Source organism: Falco punctatus, assembly GCF_963210335.1.
Source record: "Falco punctatus genome assembly, chromosome: Z".
Lineage (NCBI taxonomy): Eukaryota > Metazoa > Chordata > Aves > Falconiformes > Falconidae > Falco > Falco punctatus.
In genome coordinates, this window is record NC_137586.1 from 74,714,485 (window position 1) to 74,733,931 (window position 19,447).

Genomic DNA, 19,447 nt, shown 5'->3' on the forward strand with positions numbered 1-19,447 from the left:
GAGTCTGGGGGAGGAGTGGGGAGCATGCACAGCTTTTCCAATGAACAAAGCAGCCTTGCAGGCCAAACACCATTTTGCTCAGCAACCCAGTAAGCAACCAGAACATTGAACAAAGCCTGAAAACAAAATGTTGGTCTGTCTCCACAAAGAAAGGGAAATACCATCATCCAGTGCCCTTTTTTATTTTTTTTTTTTAAAGCCTGGGGCTTCCCTCTTTTTAGGAAGGGCCTAGCAATGAAGGTGAGTGCTGCAGTCCCAGACAGACCTCTGCTATCACCTCATTCAGGTCTCCCAGCAGACCGTTGTTTGGTGGCACGGTGAGATGATACAGGCAGCTCCAGAAGCAGCCATCACTCAAACAAAAGCAGCATATTTCTCCTCTGATGACAGGTGATGGCATTAAATGGAGAGGCAGAGAATCTCCTCTCATATCTTGATGCTCATCATTTGTACCCAGCACTACAGACCTTAAGTGAAGCTGTGCTTTTAGCTGAGAAAGCTACCATTTTAAATTTCTGTGCCCTGATCTCCCCTCAGCTTCCTGTATGATTACTGCTCTTGCTCCAGGCTGTGAGCTAAATAATAAAGGGAAATAGTTAATTTTCATGTGTGTCACTGAAGAAATCCATGCAGCAAAACTGAATCTCTGCTAGTTGCAATCAGCATAGCAGGGCTGAAGTTAGTACCAGTTTACACCAGCTGAGGGGCTGACCCCACTGTACCACCCTGAAGCTTTTACTTTTCCCTGTGGATGATGGTAAAATTAGGTTTAGCAGTAGCTCTATCACATAAATCAGATGAAGTACAAAATTGCCAGAACTGGCTTTCCAAAAAGCTCTGCTTAAAGAATTTAATGAAAAAGCACAATTCAGTTACCTTAGAAATAGTTAATGTGATAAAAGAAGTCCTCAGCTCTGCAGCAAGATGAAAAAAAGCAAACCTCATGAAGGCGCTGGAAAGGCATCTTACTGCCCTGCTGCATCAACCAACTGTCATGAGAAGAATTTCTCCCTTGCCTGTACTCAATGACAGCCTGAATGAAATGGCAGTTCCTGTTGCCCCACAGAAATGCAATCACATCATCGACTTGTAACACCAAAGAAAGACAATGTGTGACATCCACAGATTTATGGTGAACCTGATGGAGTCTTTGTATAGACTGCAATCAATTACTTGGTCTTAACTGCATCATTTGCCAGAAAATGAGGAATAGTTTGCAGAATGTAATGGCAAGGGCTTGGAGAGGCAGAAAGAGGATTCTGTCTGTAGCACAACTTGAAGCCTAGTCTTCAAGTGCATGCGTGGTAGAGAAGATATTCTGCGCACCGTCTCCCCACGCAGGATGCACTGTTCACACACACACATACTACTGCACAAGCAACCTAAATATCTTATTTTTAAAAACACAGCCCAGCTCATTTGCTGCAGGGATAAATGGTCTAGTCTTGATCATCTTTCTCAGATATTTTAATCACTGAAATTCCTTGGGCTTCCCTACTGAACTAATCTAATGAGATCTGACCCACAAATGAGCACTGGTTACAAAAAGATCACATGTACGTTTTTGTTCTTCTCTTTGCTATGCACAAATGTTAAGAAAAACTCTCCTACTGACAGGAAGGATAAGTGATAGAAATAACCAGGATGGCTTTCAAACGATGCTATCTGCAGCTGTCATGGAGTCCAACAGGGACTGGAACTGCTCAGCACCCTGTTAAATATCAAGGTGCCTCTCCATGTAGACATGCACATATCCATCAACACCCTCCCTGCATGTTCATACGTGCCCCTCTGCAACACACACATACACACACACACATGCACACACGCACAAAACCTAATGACAGGCACCAGAAAATTCAACGCAGCTCTGCAGGCAGAAAGTGCTCACTGAAGCCATGCGGTACACACCCAATCCACAGTGATTGGTGTCTTATCATTATGCATAATAAATAATAGTGTTTAATAATAACAGCACTGCTGTGCTGCCTATGCTCACACTCTCCCGACTCCATGCTCCTAAGCCATTTTTGCAACACGGTCCTGTGCATGAAACGCACAGAATGAAAAGCAGGCAGGACATGATCACTGCAAGAAACAGGCTCTGGCAGTGAAAGCTGCTTCATGTTGGAGTGGGCTCCTCACAGCTTTCAGACGTGTGATCTGCATGTCTAATAATGAACAGATTTAGTCAATCCATCATTTCTGGCATCAGTCCCTTACCTTGAAATGCTGCAGCTGAAGTATCTGGTCCTCAAGCTGTTGTCTCTTGCCTTCTATTTCTGTCTGCCTTTTTCTTTTCTCCTGAGAGAGAAAGCGAGAGGGAGAGAGGGAGAGAGGGAGGGAGGGAGGGAGGGAGGGAGGGAGGGAAGGAGGGAAGGAGGGAGGGAGGGAGGGAGGGAGGGAGAGAGAGAAAGAGACCTCGTCAGAGAAACGGAGGCTTTCAGGGTAGCGGATTCGTAAAAGCATGTAAGCAGTCAAACACATCTGCACAGATGTCACTAGTCCCATTTCACCTGCTCCTCTGTCTGCTGGTATGCAAACAGCAGCATGCTGGGAAGATGCCAGCCCCAGACTAGCCAGTCGATCACCAGCAGGAGAAATTCTCCTTCGCTTCTCACAGTCAGAGCAGCAACAGAGTGCACAGTCCCAGAGGAGGGCAGAAACAGGCATAACAGCTGAGAGAGAAGCTAAAGGGACAAAGCCATGCTTTTGCATTTGAGACACTGGTCCAAAAGCATTGATTGCATCGTGCAATTGTGCAACAGTAAGGTGACACGAAAGCAGTAGGTGGCATCATGGAGGAAGGGAGCTGGGTTGCAGACTGTCTTTTTCCTGGGTGAAGTTGGTGGTAAGGCTTTCCTTGGGCTCAATGGAGAGAAGGTGTCTCAACCAGATTGCATGGGATTTACCTGCAAAGCAAATGGGATGGATAACCCCCAGCTGGCTTTGTTTAATATTCAAGCCACCAGCACACACCAACAGCTGGCCCTTACTGCCTCCCAGAAGCTGGGCTGACCGATTCGCACCAAGGACAGCACGGTCATTTCCACAGCTGAGGGCTTTTATGGTCACGTTTATGAACATGCCACTTGTCTGTGCCCAGCCTGCTCCCTTCAGTAGGCAGCAGACCCTCTCAGGTGTTTCAAGAGGAGAACGACCTGCTTTTCTCCTCTGCAACACTTTCCTCTTATGAAGAATCAACTGTTTGCCTTTCATCAGTCTTCTCCACCTTGTAAGGGGTGTTACTGCTCACCCATCCCCAGCCTGGATCAGATTCACTCTCCTGGAGTTCTTTTTTCAGATTTTGCAGTTAAGACAGAAATACTGAGTAGTAAATGGAGGCAGTTGAATAAGCATACCAGCCTCAGTTTTTACTGGAACAGAAGTTTTTATTCACTACCTGTGAAAACACATTTTTGTTACTTAAGTATTTCAGTAGCCGTAAGGTTGGGCTTGAAGACATTTGGGTATTCATTAAGCCCCCAGAGTAACTTTTTTGTCTCATTCCTAGGTGCTGTACTGATGCTCTGGAAATTCTCTGCTTTCCACAGGTTTCAAACCTTCATGACTCATCCTCAATGGGTATATGATAGGATGTTGCCTATGCAGAAATTAATCGTGCTTATACTGGACCTCAAACCAGGGCATTTTGAGTGAAAGCATTAAATTTAGAAGGAAGATCAGGAAAACTTTTTTTTTTTTAAACGTCAGACTCACTAAAAAACAAAGTAAAACACGAAGCTACATAACTGTCTGGACCACTCCTGCCAAAGAGTGAGACATCAGAATGGTGATGGGAGGGCTGGAGTAATGAACCCAGAACAGTCAAAGCAGACAAATGATGCATATGTCAAGCAGTTCTGTAAGACAATGAACACTCTTACGTGCTGATTGTTTGTGTGTATCTACATCTACAACTACGCACTCCCCACTGTGAAATATGTAAGAATATTACTGCTGAACAAAAATATTCTGCTGAGGTTACTTTGGAGTAGGAAAACTGGCTTTTTGGATAACTAAAATGTCACTAACTGCCTGTCTTCAGCTGAAAACTTGATGTCTCAGTGTACACACAGAAGATAGTTCGCATTTGTGTACACACAAGATTAAAAATTTATGCATGCACCTTTAAAAGTCCTTCTCTATACAAAATTGATAGTCTGTGGATCATCCCTCTTATCACTCCTCCAACTCCCATCTCCCCTTTTGCATTTTTGAATGGAACAGGATATTGGATGGCTCTTCTTCATTCTGCGATACTTTGGAGGCTGAAAAACAGAATTTGTTATTTCCTCAGATAGCTGGTCAGACATGGACTGGAATAAAGCAGCTCTAAAAGCCATTCCAGTTAATGGCCTAATAGTCTCAGAATAATGATAATTCTGCACTTTGTGCCAAGCTGGCCAGATGACGGAATGTTTGAATTTCGCATATGTAGGCATTAACACTCCACATTGGACACTCCATAGGACAGCATAAGGCACCTACATCTTCACAGTTAACTGAACTACATTTATATGTGTTTATAGATATATGTATATTTTTGTCTATCTATATGTATTCTACCCTTCCTAAAAGCCTTCTTGCTAAAACACATGATGGAAATCACTACAGTACCTCCTCTGGCTGGCTGTGTCGTGCTGTATAATGGATGTGACAAGACAGCCTTATAAAACATAGATGGAAACTTCTTTTCTTTGTGAGAAAGGGAAAGCACTTAGAGTATTTTCCCTGTAGGCAGCAACACAGCAGGCACAAAAATACTTGAACTACTTACTAACTAGTGGGCTTCTGTGGAGTTAAATTGGAATATTGCTCATGTTTCCATTTCACTGGTTTTCAGTCAGCCTGACTGCATGCTTCTACCCTCTGATTTTGTACCGCAGTTATGGCTAAGTAGTATGACAGCAAAAGTACCTTTTTTTGCTCTGAAGATTACATGAATTGCATCATTGGTAAATAGCTACCAGGGCATTTCATCTTTAGGTCACTAGATCATATGCAATTTAGGTTTCTCCCAGTCACTGAAGGTCATGACTGTGTGTTCCTGGTTTACATGGGTGTGTTCTGAAAAGGTGTGGTAGAAGACTGGACTGGCTGACAAAAATCCCACCAAAATAAGCATATCAAGGGTTTTAGACATTCAGTAGATGAAGCCAGCCCCAACCTGGGAGGCAAAACACATGCTTAGACTTGAGCACTCATAAAGGCATTTTTCTGCGTTGAAGCTGGTAAATGTTCCTTATTACTCTGTTCATCTACTTACAGATGTCTTTCTTCCAAGTATGCATGATAAACTGTGAATTTACCAAGGGTCCTGGCACGAAGAAAACATAGTGCTTACTCTAAACAAGCAGGTTCACTCCAGACATCTTCAGTTAAAGTTATGTCTTCTTTTTGTTCCACAATGCAGGGAGCAATTTATCACTGCTTCAGCCAGTGGTTAATACTAATTGCCGCCTCCAAGAAAGTAACCCCCAAGCGCATCCTTGAACTCCCCTGTTCAAAGATGCACAGAGCAGAAACCATAGAAGGAGGGCAGGAGCCAGGAGGATGCTCAGGCTTATATAGGATGACCAGATTTTGTACAGTTCCTTGCACCTTTTTATGGGGGTAGTGAAAACTGTCAGCTGGGATGTCAAACACACACACACACAGTTCCTTGAAGCTATGCTGTGGACAGTAAACTTCCCCCGCGTGTCCTGTCCCCACTCCCCACCCCCCACCCCCACCCCCCACCCCCCGCCCAGAAGTGAAGGGATTGTAGAAACTAGGTTGAAAGGAGGTGGAGAAAACAGGCACTGAAGACAGTTTTAATGTGAATGTGGTAGGTTTAAAAGAAAAAAATTGTACCTATCTGAGTTGTGCTGCTTTTGTAAAAATACAGATAGTCATCATGGATGGTTACCTTTCCAAAATGGTAGAGAAGAACATAGGTCAAATGGCAAGGTTACTCGCACCCTAAAACTGTTCAATGAAAAACAAGATTTGTACTCAGGCATTTACATGTGGATGTGCAACACGGCAACCATAATTTTATTTCCTTTTCCAAGAAGCTTGAGTTTGGAAAGGAAGAAATTACTTCTTAGCCCTAAAGATGGCCAGTGCCGCTTTCCTGTTGTTAAAATCCAAATATATCAGAGACTTGGTAAGACCCCATACACTTGGAAGAGAGTGAAATGCCAGAAGGACAAAATGAAGATCTGTAAAATCATGAGTGGGGGCATGGAGACAGCCAGTAGGCATTTACTGTTCACTCTGTCTTCGACTAGAAGAAAAAAAAAAGGCATTAAGTGAAACTGGATGGGGCAGGTTTGAAGCCAAGTCAAAGGTCTGCTGTGGAAAACCCTGTCTCATGATGCTGTGGGTGTTAGAATGTGATCAGGGTCCCAGAGGAGCCTGGGAACTGCCAGAGAGAACGAATACTGTGATGGTTACTACACAAACTGAAACTACACGTGGTTCTGGATGGTTTTAAGGATGTTTGCTAAGTTACATTTGCCCTTCTCTCATGCTCACCCTAATACTGCTGATCTTTCGTTCATCAGAGAAAGGGTGCAGGACTTTTTTTTGAATAGTGTTTTACATTTGATCAAAACAACCTACAGTCAAGTATGACACTTGTCAAACCGTTCCAGTCAAAAAGCCCCAAACAACCACAAACCAACAACTACAAAAAAAAAAAAAAAAAACCCACACCAAAAAACCCCAAAACAACCCAAGAACAAACCAAAGCAAATATAAGATCTTGAAAAACCCAAGTTATATGAAATTATATCAAAATGCTTCTCTGTGACACTGGAATCACAGAATACTTCAATTTCCCATTACAAAATATTTTTTGTTCTTGTTTAGAAATCGATCTGTGCAATGTGGGAACTGATACAGAGATTATTCAGCTCACAGAATCATAACTGTCTGCAGATAAATGTGCACCTCTAAATCTGTGTAAAACTTTGGGGCAGTAAAGCCTTGGTAAAACTCTCTGCTCCCCTTGCACTGGCAGCAGCACCTGATTTCTTTGGTTTAAAGCCAGCTCAGACATGTGCAGAAAGTGCTCCATGGAGTAGCACAGAAAATAAATGCTATTTGATTGATCTCACTGGAAAAATACACACACAAATCTAATGGCAAGCTAAGGCTTATGGAAGAAGTATCCAGAAGAACACAGTGGGAAAACAAAACAAAAAAAAATCCCCAATTTAATAAAAAACTCAATAGGAATCTTGTGACCCTTGAGGAGACGAGCAGCATGACAGTAGAGGAGCTACCACTGGTAGTTTTAGTGAAGAAATTTCCCATTGGCTTCATCCTGCGTGCAAAGCAAGTGTCCAGCCCACCATGGCGGAGCGGGTGGAAGAGGGCAAGCTCCTGCCTGTCATACCAAAGCAAAACCAAATGCACTCAAAAATAGTACAGGTGGAGGAAAATTATAGTGAGCTTCAAAACAAAGAAATAGTTACAAAGATTTGTCTCCAAAGAATCACGTGAATTTCTTCAGCAAGACAGTATTTTCTCCACTCTGCACAGTTGGCAGATATTATTCCCTGTTTATTTAGATGTCACAGATTTTTAGGGCAGCAAGTAAGGAAACAAATAAGCAAAAGAGCTGCTGACACCTCAGTTTTCTGTTGTTAGTTCAGGGATATCCATAACTCTGGGGAAAAAGGAGCATCTGGGTTCTGCTAATGATTTCAACCTATGGTTAGCATAATCCCAAGATATCACTTCTAATGGAAACTGAAACTTTCACCAGGGTGGTAGTTTAAATGACCAGCTTTGCTGTGGTGACTTCATATCTCTAGGCAGTGAAAGTAAATCTGTAAATTTGTTTCCTCTTTTGCAGTTCAGTAGTAATGGTTTACAGGAAAGAAAAAATTAAGAAGGAAAGCAGACTTACTTTCCCCCTTTTTTCGCCCTCTCTGCACCACCCCCCCCCCCCCCCACGCCCACCCCCCCCACCCCCCCAGCCTTCATTCCCATCTGGTCAATTTATTTTCCTGTTGTGTTTAAAGTGGGAAACTCCTGACAGCAACCATCCCTACCAGTTGCAACAACGCAGCCTAGTACTGGCAGCACTTTGCAAAATCCAATTTTAAATGTTTTCTGCTGTTGTAAACAACATACAATAGAAAACATGGCATCAGCAGAGTCAGGATGCAGAATCAAAGCAGAGACACTGTTATGGCAGAAAAACACACCTCGAAGGTTGGTGGCAGGTTGCCTGCTCCTTTTGAATTGTCAATGCCTACTTTCTTTACTTGCTGCCAGTACAAGAAGGTGGAGCCCATCATCCTGCTAAAGTATATCAAACTAGATTACTGTATGCAGTGGCACGACTGTGCTTGGTGAAAATCTTGTTGTTATGGGTAGCCACACTGCCTCTGTAATTGCAAGCTAGAGGCTTGTCTGATATCGTTTCGAGTGCTAGGAAATATGTGTTGTTTCAGGTTATGGGAAATGATTCCTCCTGCAGCTCCTCTCCTATCCTACTCCCAGAAGAATCAAAGTCTGTACTTGTCTGAGATCCATTTTTCTCTGCATTTATACCATCAACAAATTTAAGTGTAAGCTGTTGGCTTTGCTCCCTTAGGCATTTTCCTGCAAAATCTTCTGCCCCAGTCCCCTGAAACCCATGGGCACCTCGCTAAGCTTTGTTTCACTTAAAACATGTGGCAGGGACAATTTCCCTGCATCTGTATACTGGAATCTTTCTGAACTTAAGGAAACTGCACTCTGTGCTGCTATGTAACATCTAAGAAACTGCTACCCTTTTTCACTTACAGTCTCCCTGTGCAGTGGGCTTATTGCTTAAAGCACAGTTTCATTATTTCAAATGTCCTCTGTGCCTTGGACCTTAGTGGCTAACATTCCTGGACCTTTTCCATACCTGAACAAGGAAAATTCGATGTTGGAAAGCTCTAGGGGTATAAGATGCTGCTGAAATGCTTTCCATGTATCTTCCATGTACCCACATATCTTATGACTAAGCTGTGGTCATTCCCATCACTCCAAGCACCCAGCAGATGGGTTATTTAGGAATGAACAAGAGGAGTTCCCAATTGCACAGGTGCAGCAGATAAATGCCTGAGGGAGCAGGTGAAACACACCTAAAAAATAAGGGCTTGGGTTTAGCTCCCTTCCTCATGATTGTTCCTTCCAGTTGTATGCACAGCAGGAAGCAAGGGAGAGATTGTAGACAAAGTGAACAGTTAATGTTCACCTCCTCTCTTGTGAAACTGGTTTAAACTAGAGACTGCTGCACAGGGGTTGATTCCCATTAAATAGACAGCTTGCCACAGCATGCAAGAAATGTCTTGGCATGTTGGTTTTGGACACAGTACAGACTTAATTCACAGATGCAGAGCGTGGTGTGGGAGCAAGTAGAAGACCCTGGAAGTTATGGAAATGCTGTGTTTCTTATATATTGAACAGGCTTCTGCCAAGATGAAGGCAGAACCACTTGTAGAGAGTTGAACCCTCAGGGTGAAGAAAGAAAATGCCCTCAGGCCAGAAATACACTGGTTTTCGTTGCAACTTTGCATCCCTTTTCTCCAGTATTGAGTGTTAGAGAAGTTGTTTGCCTATGCACAAGAACAGGGTGGTTTGAGAGAGATAAAGAGATACAGCTCCCTAAATAAACTTAAGCACTCCCAGTGAAGGAGCGAATGTTTTGGTCTGCAGCCCCTTTTCTTGCTGATTTTGTTACTTGCATGCAGAACAACAGTTTCTGCTTGGACGGTGAAAACATACTTGCAAAATTAATTTTCTCCATTTCATCTAAGACTCAGGCTACCCTTGCATGATGTCAAAGGATGGGCTTCTCCTGTGCTGACCTGCTAAAGCAAATAGAATAGCTTTGCATCCACATGTGCATTGCCCACAACTCAGGATTCAAGTAAAAGAACTGTAATAGTCGTTGCATGTGTTTGGGACATTATATGAGGAGTTCCTCCACATGGAGCCCTGTAGGATTAACTCCTACTCAGGGCTTCTGAATATGAACATATCATGAGTGTTACAAGCCCACTGCCAATGTCATACCTGAGACTATGCAGGACAAAGCTGTTCAAGAGGAGAAAGGATCCTCTCTGGTGAAGACAACAATTTGCTAAAGGTTTATAGCAAAAACTTCAGCTGCTGTGCACACTTATAATTATAGCTCCCTGGTCACTGAATGCAACCACCACAATGCACATACACAACGACCGCTTAATTAAAATCACCATGCATCTCAAACAACAAATAAAAGGATGGCACTGCTCCCAGAACAACAGCTCTTAATGAAAAGTGATGAATGCAGGAAGGAATTTCCTTTTGAAAAGCTTCCTCATTAGCATTTTCGAAAGGGGACACAATGGAAAAATGTCTCATTGAGATCATGAAGTAAAATTATTTTAGGAAAAAACATAGTTTCTCTTATATGCTATGGGGAAATTCCCACTTTGATGGAGCTGTAATTGCCATTTTGATGCAACCAAGATTTTAGAATCATAGAATCATTTAGGTTGGAAAAGACCTTTAAGATCATCAAGTCCAGCTGTTAAGCCAGGACTGCCAAGTCCATCACTAAACCATGTCCCTAAGCACTGCATTTACATGTTTTTTTTAAACACTTCCGGGGATGGTGATTCCACCACCTCCCTGTGCAGCCTGTTCCAATGCTTCACCATCCTTTCAGTGAAGAAATTTTTCCTAATATCCAATCTAAACCTCCTCTGGTGCAACTTGAGGCCATTGCTTCTTGCTCTATTGCTTGTTACTTGGGAGAAGAGGCCGATCCTCCCCTGCCTACAGTCTCCTGTCAGGCAGCTGTAGAGATCGATAAGGTCCCCTCGAGCCTTCTCCTCTGCAGACTAAACAGCCCCAGTTCCCTCAGCCGTTCCTCATAAGACTTGTGCTCCAGACCCTTCACCAACCTCATTGCCTTCTCTGGACACGCTCCAGCACCTCAACATCCCTCTTGCAGTGAGGGGCCCAAAACTGAACACAGGATTCGAGGTGTGGCCTCACCAGGGCTGAGCACAGAGGAAATACCTTTACCTGCAATATCCTTTACCTGCAATAGCCTCCTTTCACCGAATGCTACTGGATCCCTGGAAGCAGTGTTTCAGTTCCTACACAACCCGTATGCATTTTTGACTAGGCAACTACCATAATGAGTCCTTGAAGTATAAAAAGGTTTAGCTGACTTTCCTTCTTTCCTCCCAAGTCTGAACTGAAACTGAACATGGGCTGAGGCCCACAGATGCTGCTTCCCTTCAGTTCTGGACAGGAATAAAGCCACACTTTCCTATGCATTTACAATTTGATCAAGGGTGTCAGGCTCTTAAATGGCTGCTGAGAGGTGACCAGGGTCACTTGATTTTGAGTATCTTTTCTGTGACATGCAACAGTGACTCAAAGAGATGTCCTACAAATGCCACTTTCCCACTCATTATTAACTCCACATTAGCACTTCTTCCAAAACTTGCCAGTTTTTACACTAATCCTGAACATGGTAAGAGCTCAGGACCACCTGAGTCCCATAGTGACCTCTGTGGCATTTTTTTTCTGGAAAGCACTCAAAAGGCTGTATGGAGTACAGTGTTAGTACAAATAATGAAGCAGACAGATTTACTCCTTATTCTGGATAATCCTTAACACCAGTCATAAATGAGAGGCACTTGCACATCATTACCTTGCATCTACCACAGCTAGCCTCCAAGAACATTTGTATAGCTTGCTAACACTGACCCAGTTCTACTGCAGCCTGAGCTAGATGGAAAATTCAGTGTCTTCATCTCTTCTTCTAGAAAATTATTATTTTTTTCCTAAAATAAGGTGGACTTTTCTAGATATATTGTGTAGAACAAACACTGAATCTTCTCTTTTCTCTAGAACCCAGAAAAATTCTGAAAGAAGTTACTTTAATCAACTTTTTTTTTTTCTGTATTTCTCTTAAAAACGTATTTCAGTTAAAGAGTGTAAAGCAGACCTTGATCTAAGTTCTCCTTCATAAAAATACACAACAGGGAGTTTTCTTTAGGCTGAGTAGACTATTTGTAGAAAACTAGTTCATTAACTCTCCTTGCTCTCCTGTTGCCAGTAATTGGCCTTGGTTTAAATCCATGTTGTTCAATGTACGTCCTGTCACTGCTCTAAAAAGGAGAAAGACAGGATTTGGTTGGTACAGACTTAATTTAATCACATTTCCACAGCTCCAAAGAAAAGCATGTGTTTCTTTTTCACCCTCATGCCTCATACACTCCTTAACTATCTCTTCATGCTGCCAAACAGGACATTGGGGAAACATCTCTGATTGCAGCAAGATGTTGAATGTGCAAAGAAACACCTGTACAACACTGACGTTGACCTACAAAGCAGGTGCTGATCATAACATTATGATAATCATTGAGGGATTTCTAACTCTTGTGTTAAGAAATGAAAAATAAATTACTAAGATTTCAATGCAAGGCATCAAAGCTGCAGCTGTGATTCCTTATTCTGTTTTCCCCATAAACAAGTGAAGATCTCTATGCATTATTTTTTACTTGGTGAGAACTTAGATTGGAATCGCCAAGACTTTGATTTTAGCAGAATTTGTTTTCTCTCTTTATCCAGTTTATTGCACACATGACAGACATCTTCACTTCAATAAACTTCCCCAGGACACAACATACGAAGCCTGAAGAAGACACTGGATTTTCTGCAGCGGAAAGGGAACAAATTGGTCTGGCTGGTCAGCATGAAGCAATGGCCAAGACCTGTAGGGATGACAGTGGTGTTAATTTTGGTACTTGAATCATATCCAGGTTTTTGCTTGCTAGTGGTAGAAAATACCTAAATGAAGGAATTAATACTTAAGAGTTGGGCTTTGTGTTTTAATCCTTACAGCCTAGCTGAATTAGCCAATTATTTCAGAGACTCAGTGCCTCACATCAAAATGTTTTTACTGAGGCTTCCTCCCTTAGCTTGTGAGCTTGGCAGCTTGCCTGCTGACATGGAGGCTTTTGGCACTGACCTGCGTGGCAACATGCTGGATCTCCTGGTGTCACAGGACTGTGCTTAGCAGCTGTACTGTACGTGGCTCCTCTGCTGCTGAAAAGCATTTCTTGTCGTTTGAGAGGTAAAGTTACTAACTCAAAACCCTTTCTTTAAGCTTTTGTCTAATGTTGATAGTGAGCTAAGGATACTCACATTGTCTAGATGCTCAGGTATCTGCCAACATAAGTTGTAGTTGCTGGTGTGTTTGAGTCCTAACCTCTATATTCAGGAAGGGAAAGACTGCCTTGTTTCACACTAAAAGAAAGAGGGGGAGAATCTTCTGTACAAGCACAGACACATGCAACTGAGAGCCTGAGACTTGCCACCTTCCATTCTGGCAGTGTCCTTCCAGACTGGTGATGCTAACGAGATGATACACCAGTTGACAAATCACCGTTCTGGGTAAGTTTCCCTTTCTTTCTGAAGAGGCCATAAGGGGTTGGGTTCCTCTTGCTTTTTGACTAGCCTTGAAGATCTCATACTTTTATATCTTGTGAAGACCCACACAGATCTGAGAGGGCACCAGTGCCCCTCTTCATTTAGGGGGAAACTCCCTGCTGAGTCCCAGACCCCAATGGGGCTGCTGGACATGCCATCCCTGCCTCCTCTCCAGTTCATCAGCAGAGTGACGTTGTTCCAACATGACACCATAGAAACAACAGAGAACATAAATGATGAATTTGATTGTGACTGAGAGGGTGGATACATCTACATGCTTGGAGAAAAGCATGCTTAGTATGTGATTTAGATATGTTAAAAATCCTACCCAGCCTTGGCAACTTGTCTACGCAGGACATAAAAAAACTGGCTTCATCTCCAACCAGTTTACACCTGGAAAGCTTATTTAATTTGACAGGTGGAGGATCACATGCCGCAACACTGAACCTTAGCAGTATGTGGGAGGTATTACTGCTATGTCATTCCTTTAGATCAGGCATCCCAATCCTTTCATTGTGAATAAGAACGGTTGGGTCGCTATGTTATGGATTGCACAACAAATTAATCTGCCAACCTTCTCCCTGAACCATCAAAGGCAGTCACCACCCTGGGTCCTGGTAACACGAACAGACCCCACAGCAGTTTCTCACGACCAGCGTGTCACCTTAAATAAAGAGGAATGGATAAGCACACAAAGCCTGTGACATGCATGTTTGGCTCTGCAGGGACGAGTCAGCTGCAGATCCTCAAAGCAGGGTGCTCACACGTGCAGGTCACAGTGGCTTTGGGCAGGATGGAGAGAAGTGCACAGTGTCAGTCTGCTACACTGATGGAGGTGACCCAGGGCACTGCAACAAGAAAACAGTCTCGATCTGACTGCTTTACTGCTTGGGTCCAGAACCCAGATCCATTTATAGATGGGAAAATTTCTGCCATGTCATCAAAGGTTCCCCCCCTTCACAAAACTGCCTACATTCCTCTATGATTTGCATCCCTGCTGTGAGGTGCATCTGGGAATTCACAGCTTCAAGGTCATCTGAGCAAGCCATACAGCTGCTGTGTGGTTTGTGCAGTTTTGTCTGCACAGGTGCTCAGGGTGCGTGGGGACTTCAAAAATTTGGATGAATTTCGCACTTAGCTGACACACCTGACAAGTTTATAAAACTGTGAACCATTTGAAAAGCTTCATAAATGCAGCATACATCATACAGCAACGTAAAAAAACAAAACAAAACCAAACCAAACATGCAGATACCAGAAGAAGATTCAGGGATGTGGATTGATTCCTGCCTCCTCCTGCCTGCCTCCTCCGGTCAGATCAATGTGGACTCTTCTCCTGAACCTCAACAAGATGACTTGTGGGTACTGCTTTACTGCTTCTGTGCAACTCCTCTGTCTTTGCCTGGGTCTCTTGTAGATCCCTGTGCAAAGCAGGTCTTATATTTTTATAACCTCAGATTTTGAAACAGCTCCTATCCATCTTCAATGGGGTATTTCTGTTAGTTTTGCTCTTCTGTTAGCTTGAAAATGTATCTCTGCAGCAATTCCTTCCAAGAAGGTGAAGGAGGGAGGGGATACACCTGCAGATAGGTCCCTTCCCAAAAAGTCATATTCTTTCATCCTCCTATGGTTACTCCATCCTGACATATAAGACACATTATCTTGCACACCTGAGTTTCCTCAAAGAAGGTCAGATCCTTCTCTGAGGTTTCTCCAGGAGGTTTATCACCCTTGCTTCAGCCTTAATCTTTTTAAGATGGGTAGCTTAGTCACCTCTAGGATTTAGGTGATGTAAAGTCAGCTGTTGTGTTCAACCTGTTGCTCTGGATGTCCCTGAAGGAGCCCCTGGTGAAAGACCTGTTTTCATTCAGATCTGTGTGAAATGTGTATTTCTCTTCACTCAGCTGCTGGATTAAGGTGCAAAATACAGCTTCTGGGCAGGTTGCAGTATTTTATATGGTTTGTACGTTCTGGTCTGCTGCAGGAGCTGGTAGAAGTGAAGGTCCGATCTCCTAAGCTGGCTGTGCCATTGAAGCCATAGTGCAGCAGAACAGCAGGCTCTGAGGAGTGTACCCCACCACCTCTCCCTGCAGCCTCTCTTCAGCCTGGAAGACAACCAGAAGGGATATCTCTGACCTTTTAAATGGAAAGCCCTTAAGAAACATGCTTAAAAGGCAAAAGCTGTTGACGGATGTTGGCCAAAAGAGATGGAAAACACCACATAAATTCAAGCACCTACCTCTCATATTCTAGCTTAAGGTCACTTTTTCACTGAACTCAACACTGTATTTGCTGCATGCTAAACTAAATCAACACCATCATGTATGATCTTTGCATTTAACAGCATGGTAATAATTTTGGTGAGTAAAAAGCTACTTTGCTTTATAGTCTACACTTAATGGGATCTGCCCTTGGTGACCAGACTGCTCCACAGTTTCTGAGGTGATGCTGGCTTTGACTTAGTAGAGTTGACTCTGCCAGATTATGGAACAGATATATATTTTCTGCAAATATATACTTCCTGGACATGTTACTGGCACACCTCCTCAAAGATACTCTATCACATTGGTACAGTGTTCATATTGTCTCTTTTCTCAGCTAGAGGTAAAGGAAAAAGGACAGAGGTAGAGAGACACAGCTTCCCAACCTACCTAACAGAGGCCATTGGCCAGAGTAAGGTGAGAATCTTTTTATTTGTTTCAAGCTAACAAAAAAACAGCTTTGTTGAGAAACACCCAATGTTTTTTCTGTTTTTCATCTTTTCACATTTTCAAGAAAACTGCTGGCTCTCCATTAAACTACTTACATTGTCCACACAAAGCTAATTACTGTTTAATGACTGTGCTGCTACCTGAAAAGCTGGATCATTGCGGAGCCCTAATGGGAGCCCTAAATACAGGCTTGGGCATGATGTTGCACACAACGGACTTACATGTCTTTGTGGGGATCTGCAGGAGGGAATGTAAAACCAACACTTCTGTTCTACTAAGAAAAGACATACCCAATGTTTTTCCAGGGATGACAGGAGAGTATAGCTGAGTGATGGGACTTTTTTTCCAGGTAAAGAAGAGAGGATGAAAAATCCCCTTCCTCTGTGCATTGGCATTTGTATGATATGTAATTCACTTACCGCTCACAATGAAGAAATCTGAGGGAGGTTTTTCTCAGAGGTCTGAATGTTTGTGGACCACTTGTCCTCCGCAGGGAGAGGCTGCTCATCTCCGTACAAAAGACAATTCCCACAGCTCAGGTTATCATTACACTTGGCTCAACTTCCCACAAAGGAGGGGACCAAATAGTTAAAACAGGGAATAGACTTAAAGGCTTCAGTAAGGTCAGGTTAGAAAGGTATTTTATTTTTTTGCTCATAGAAAGTCTGGCAAATCAGGCTTGGGATCTGGACAGTGTATGGAGTTTTAAAATATTAACTTATTGTAAGGTCATTTAAAAAGATAAAAGTATCTCCATCTTTTACGCATGTATTATATCTATGAAGGGTGAAACACAACCTTATCTGCAAGGAACAGCATAGCATTGTGCATCTCCAAAGGCAGACCCGGAGTCATGGCTCCCGGAATCAGAATTTCAGTTTCCTATCTTAGGAGCTCAAATGCTCCCACTGATTCCCCTTTAGAGCTGGTGGCCTCTTTGGGTCTCTAAATCTATGGCAGAGACAGCAATACCCACTCGGTCTTGATGAGGCCTCCAACTGCTCTGCCAACAGAGATCAGAAACCTTATTTAGTCTGCAAGTCCCTCATGGCATATACAGTCTCTCTGTTCTTTATTTGCACAATATCTAACATCAAGAGTTACCAGTTCCTTCTTGGGGTTGTTATGACAGTGACAGTCTTGCAGTCAGACGTAGCCACTGTGCACAAAAGTTCTGTGCAAACTGAATGGATTCCCAGATTCTGAGCCCAGATGGATCAAAACCTGACACTGAATTTTTGTGGCTCAGATCCTTAAACAGGTATCTTGCAGAGATGTAGCATTGTTTCTCCAGGAAGAAACAACCAGAACGTACTGAGCTTTTCCTCCTATCTCATTTCAGTATGTGAGTACAAGCACAGTGGAAACTCAAGGAAGAGCACATAGCCTTTGTCATTAAACCCTAACTGCATTCAGCAGTGGATGGACAGTGATGAAATCAGGTTATTTTCTGTGAGGGGAAAAGATTTCTGAAATGGTGGCTCATAAGATCAGGTAAAACCAGTTTTCCAGAAAGACCTGCTCATGATTTCTAACTTGTTGATATGATTCAAGATTTGCTGTGTTGAAGGACATTAGTTTGAAGCCCTATCGAGCTCTAACAGTATAAGTGTTAAATAAAACAGTAGTACTGTAAATATATTATCACTGGGATTGTCAAATGACTTCAGCCATTGTCTTTAATATAAACAGAATGAGGTCACTGTTTGCACATCTGCAGTGCATGCACTTCCAATGCAGCAGAATAAACTTTACAGACTACATCACTCATCTGGCAAGCATCTGCCTGCTGTACCCCTGAAATCATCTGCAATCTACTTTTGATGAGGGTCAGCTTGCTTGCAAACTTACCCCTCTGTGCAGCCCCTAGAAACAACAGATTTTCCTCAACTGCAGACTATAGTCACAGCAACTAAAACGTTAAAACCAACAAGCTGCAAAACTAGCTACATATCACAAAGAAAAGAGGGAACAGCAGTAAGCTTTTACAGCAGGCCGTTCTGCTTGACAGAGCATGCACACTGCCACTAAAATCAAATCATTGCAAGACTGCTGGTAGTGATGCTACTGAATTACAAGCTTTCTGTTTTTGAAATGCTGGGAGTTGCCTAGGTATCCCTCCACTCAAGCAAGGACCAATTTACAGAAGTGCTGCAGGATGAAGACAGTTCACAATGAGTTCACTGTTGAGCAAGTTGCTCTGTGAGGTGAATGATGCAACCTGAAAGCAAGGTGCTATTGATCAGTACAAGCCACTCTGTCTGTGCTCTCCACAGTCCCCTGAAAATCAAATGTACAAAATTCCTTGTTGCCAAGAAGGGATGGAGACAGGGAGACTCTGTGTCACCTTTTTTGTCAGTAGAAAGCCTACATCTTATAAGATGGAATCCCCATGAGCATGGTGAGGGGATGGAATGTGCTGGTAACAATCAGTAATATCAAAAACATTTTCAAAATATTTATGTCTGGAGTGGCAAATTGATGGATTCCACTAGAGAAGAAAGTGTTTCACCTGCAGGTGCCCACACTTTCCAAGTCTGGGTTGGTGGGAAGAAAAAGACCTGACCCTGTGCCACCCTCCAAAAAATGCCAGACTCAAACCCCTTTCCATCTAGCTTTTGCTAGTGAAAACAAAACCAAAGTCGTCATTTTCCCCTGCTAGTGTCATGTAGGGCAAAATGCAGTTTGTAATTTAGGCTAATACTAAACCACCTGAAAGGAGAGCCTGGAGAGGGCAAGAGTGTTGAGTTTACTTTTGCCAGGTGGTAGAATTGTAAGCATCATAGTATCTAGAGGGTCCTTGTGGAGATGTTTCTACACAGAATCTGGCTCATGCTTCTGCTCTGGGAAAGAAAATACGACTTAAACTTCTTCCTGCTCATCTTAGAAGGAAGATTTTCAATCAAAGTTTAGGAAACTGGTGCCTTCAGGCCTGAGATCTGCTCTGCTCTGTACTGTGGTAAGCACCAGTTCAGCAACACTACTGAAGACCAACAAGACCTTTCTGAGAACATTTCTTTGGGTCCAAACAACACTACACAACCACACACACTCCCTTATATGACTTCTTCCTCCAGAACCTGTTAATCTTAGTTCCCATGGTCCTTGCTTGTTAAAAAAAAGGTAATTGTTTGGTGTAACTCTGCAATGCACATATTCAGTCAATCATTTGACTGTAACAACTCTGCAGAAAAGTTACAGGCAGCTGAAACACAACATGGTCTTGCTTGGCCACCCGCAGAATATGTAGTTTGATCCCCATAATCTTT

General features: G+C 42.9%; 1 protein-coding gene across 4 annotated transcripts in view; it reads right to left on the bottom strand.

Annotated features, from left to right (window-relative positions):
- Positions 1 to 19,447, bottom strand: part of PALM2AKAP2 (PALM2 and AKAP2 fusion) — a 272,605-nt gene that overhangs the window by 222,793 nt on the left and 30,365 nt on the right. For all 4 annotated transcript variants that reach the window (XM_080370982.1, XM_080370984.1, XM_080370983.1 and 1 more), the window contains exon 2: positions 2,224 to 2,304. In XM_080370982.1, the coding sequence (XP_080227108.1) occupies positions 2,224 to 2,304 (81 nt within the window). The remainder of the gene's footprint in view (positions 1 to 2,223; positions 2,305 to 19,447) is intronic.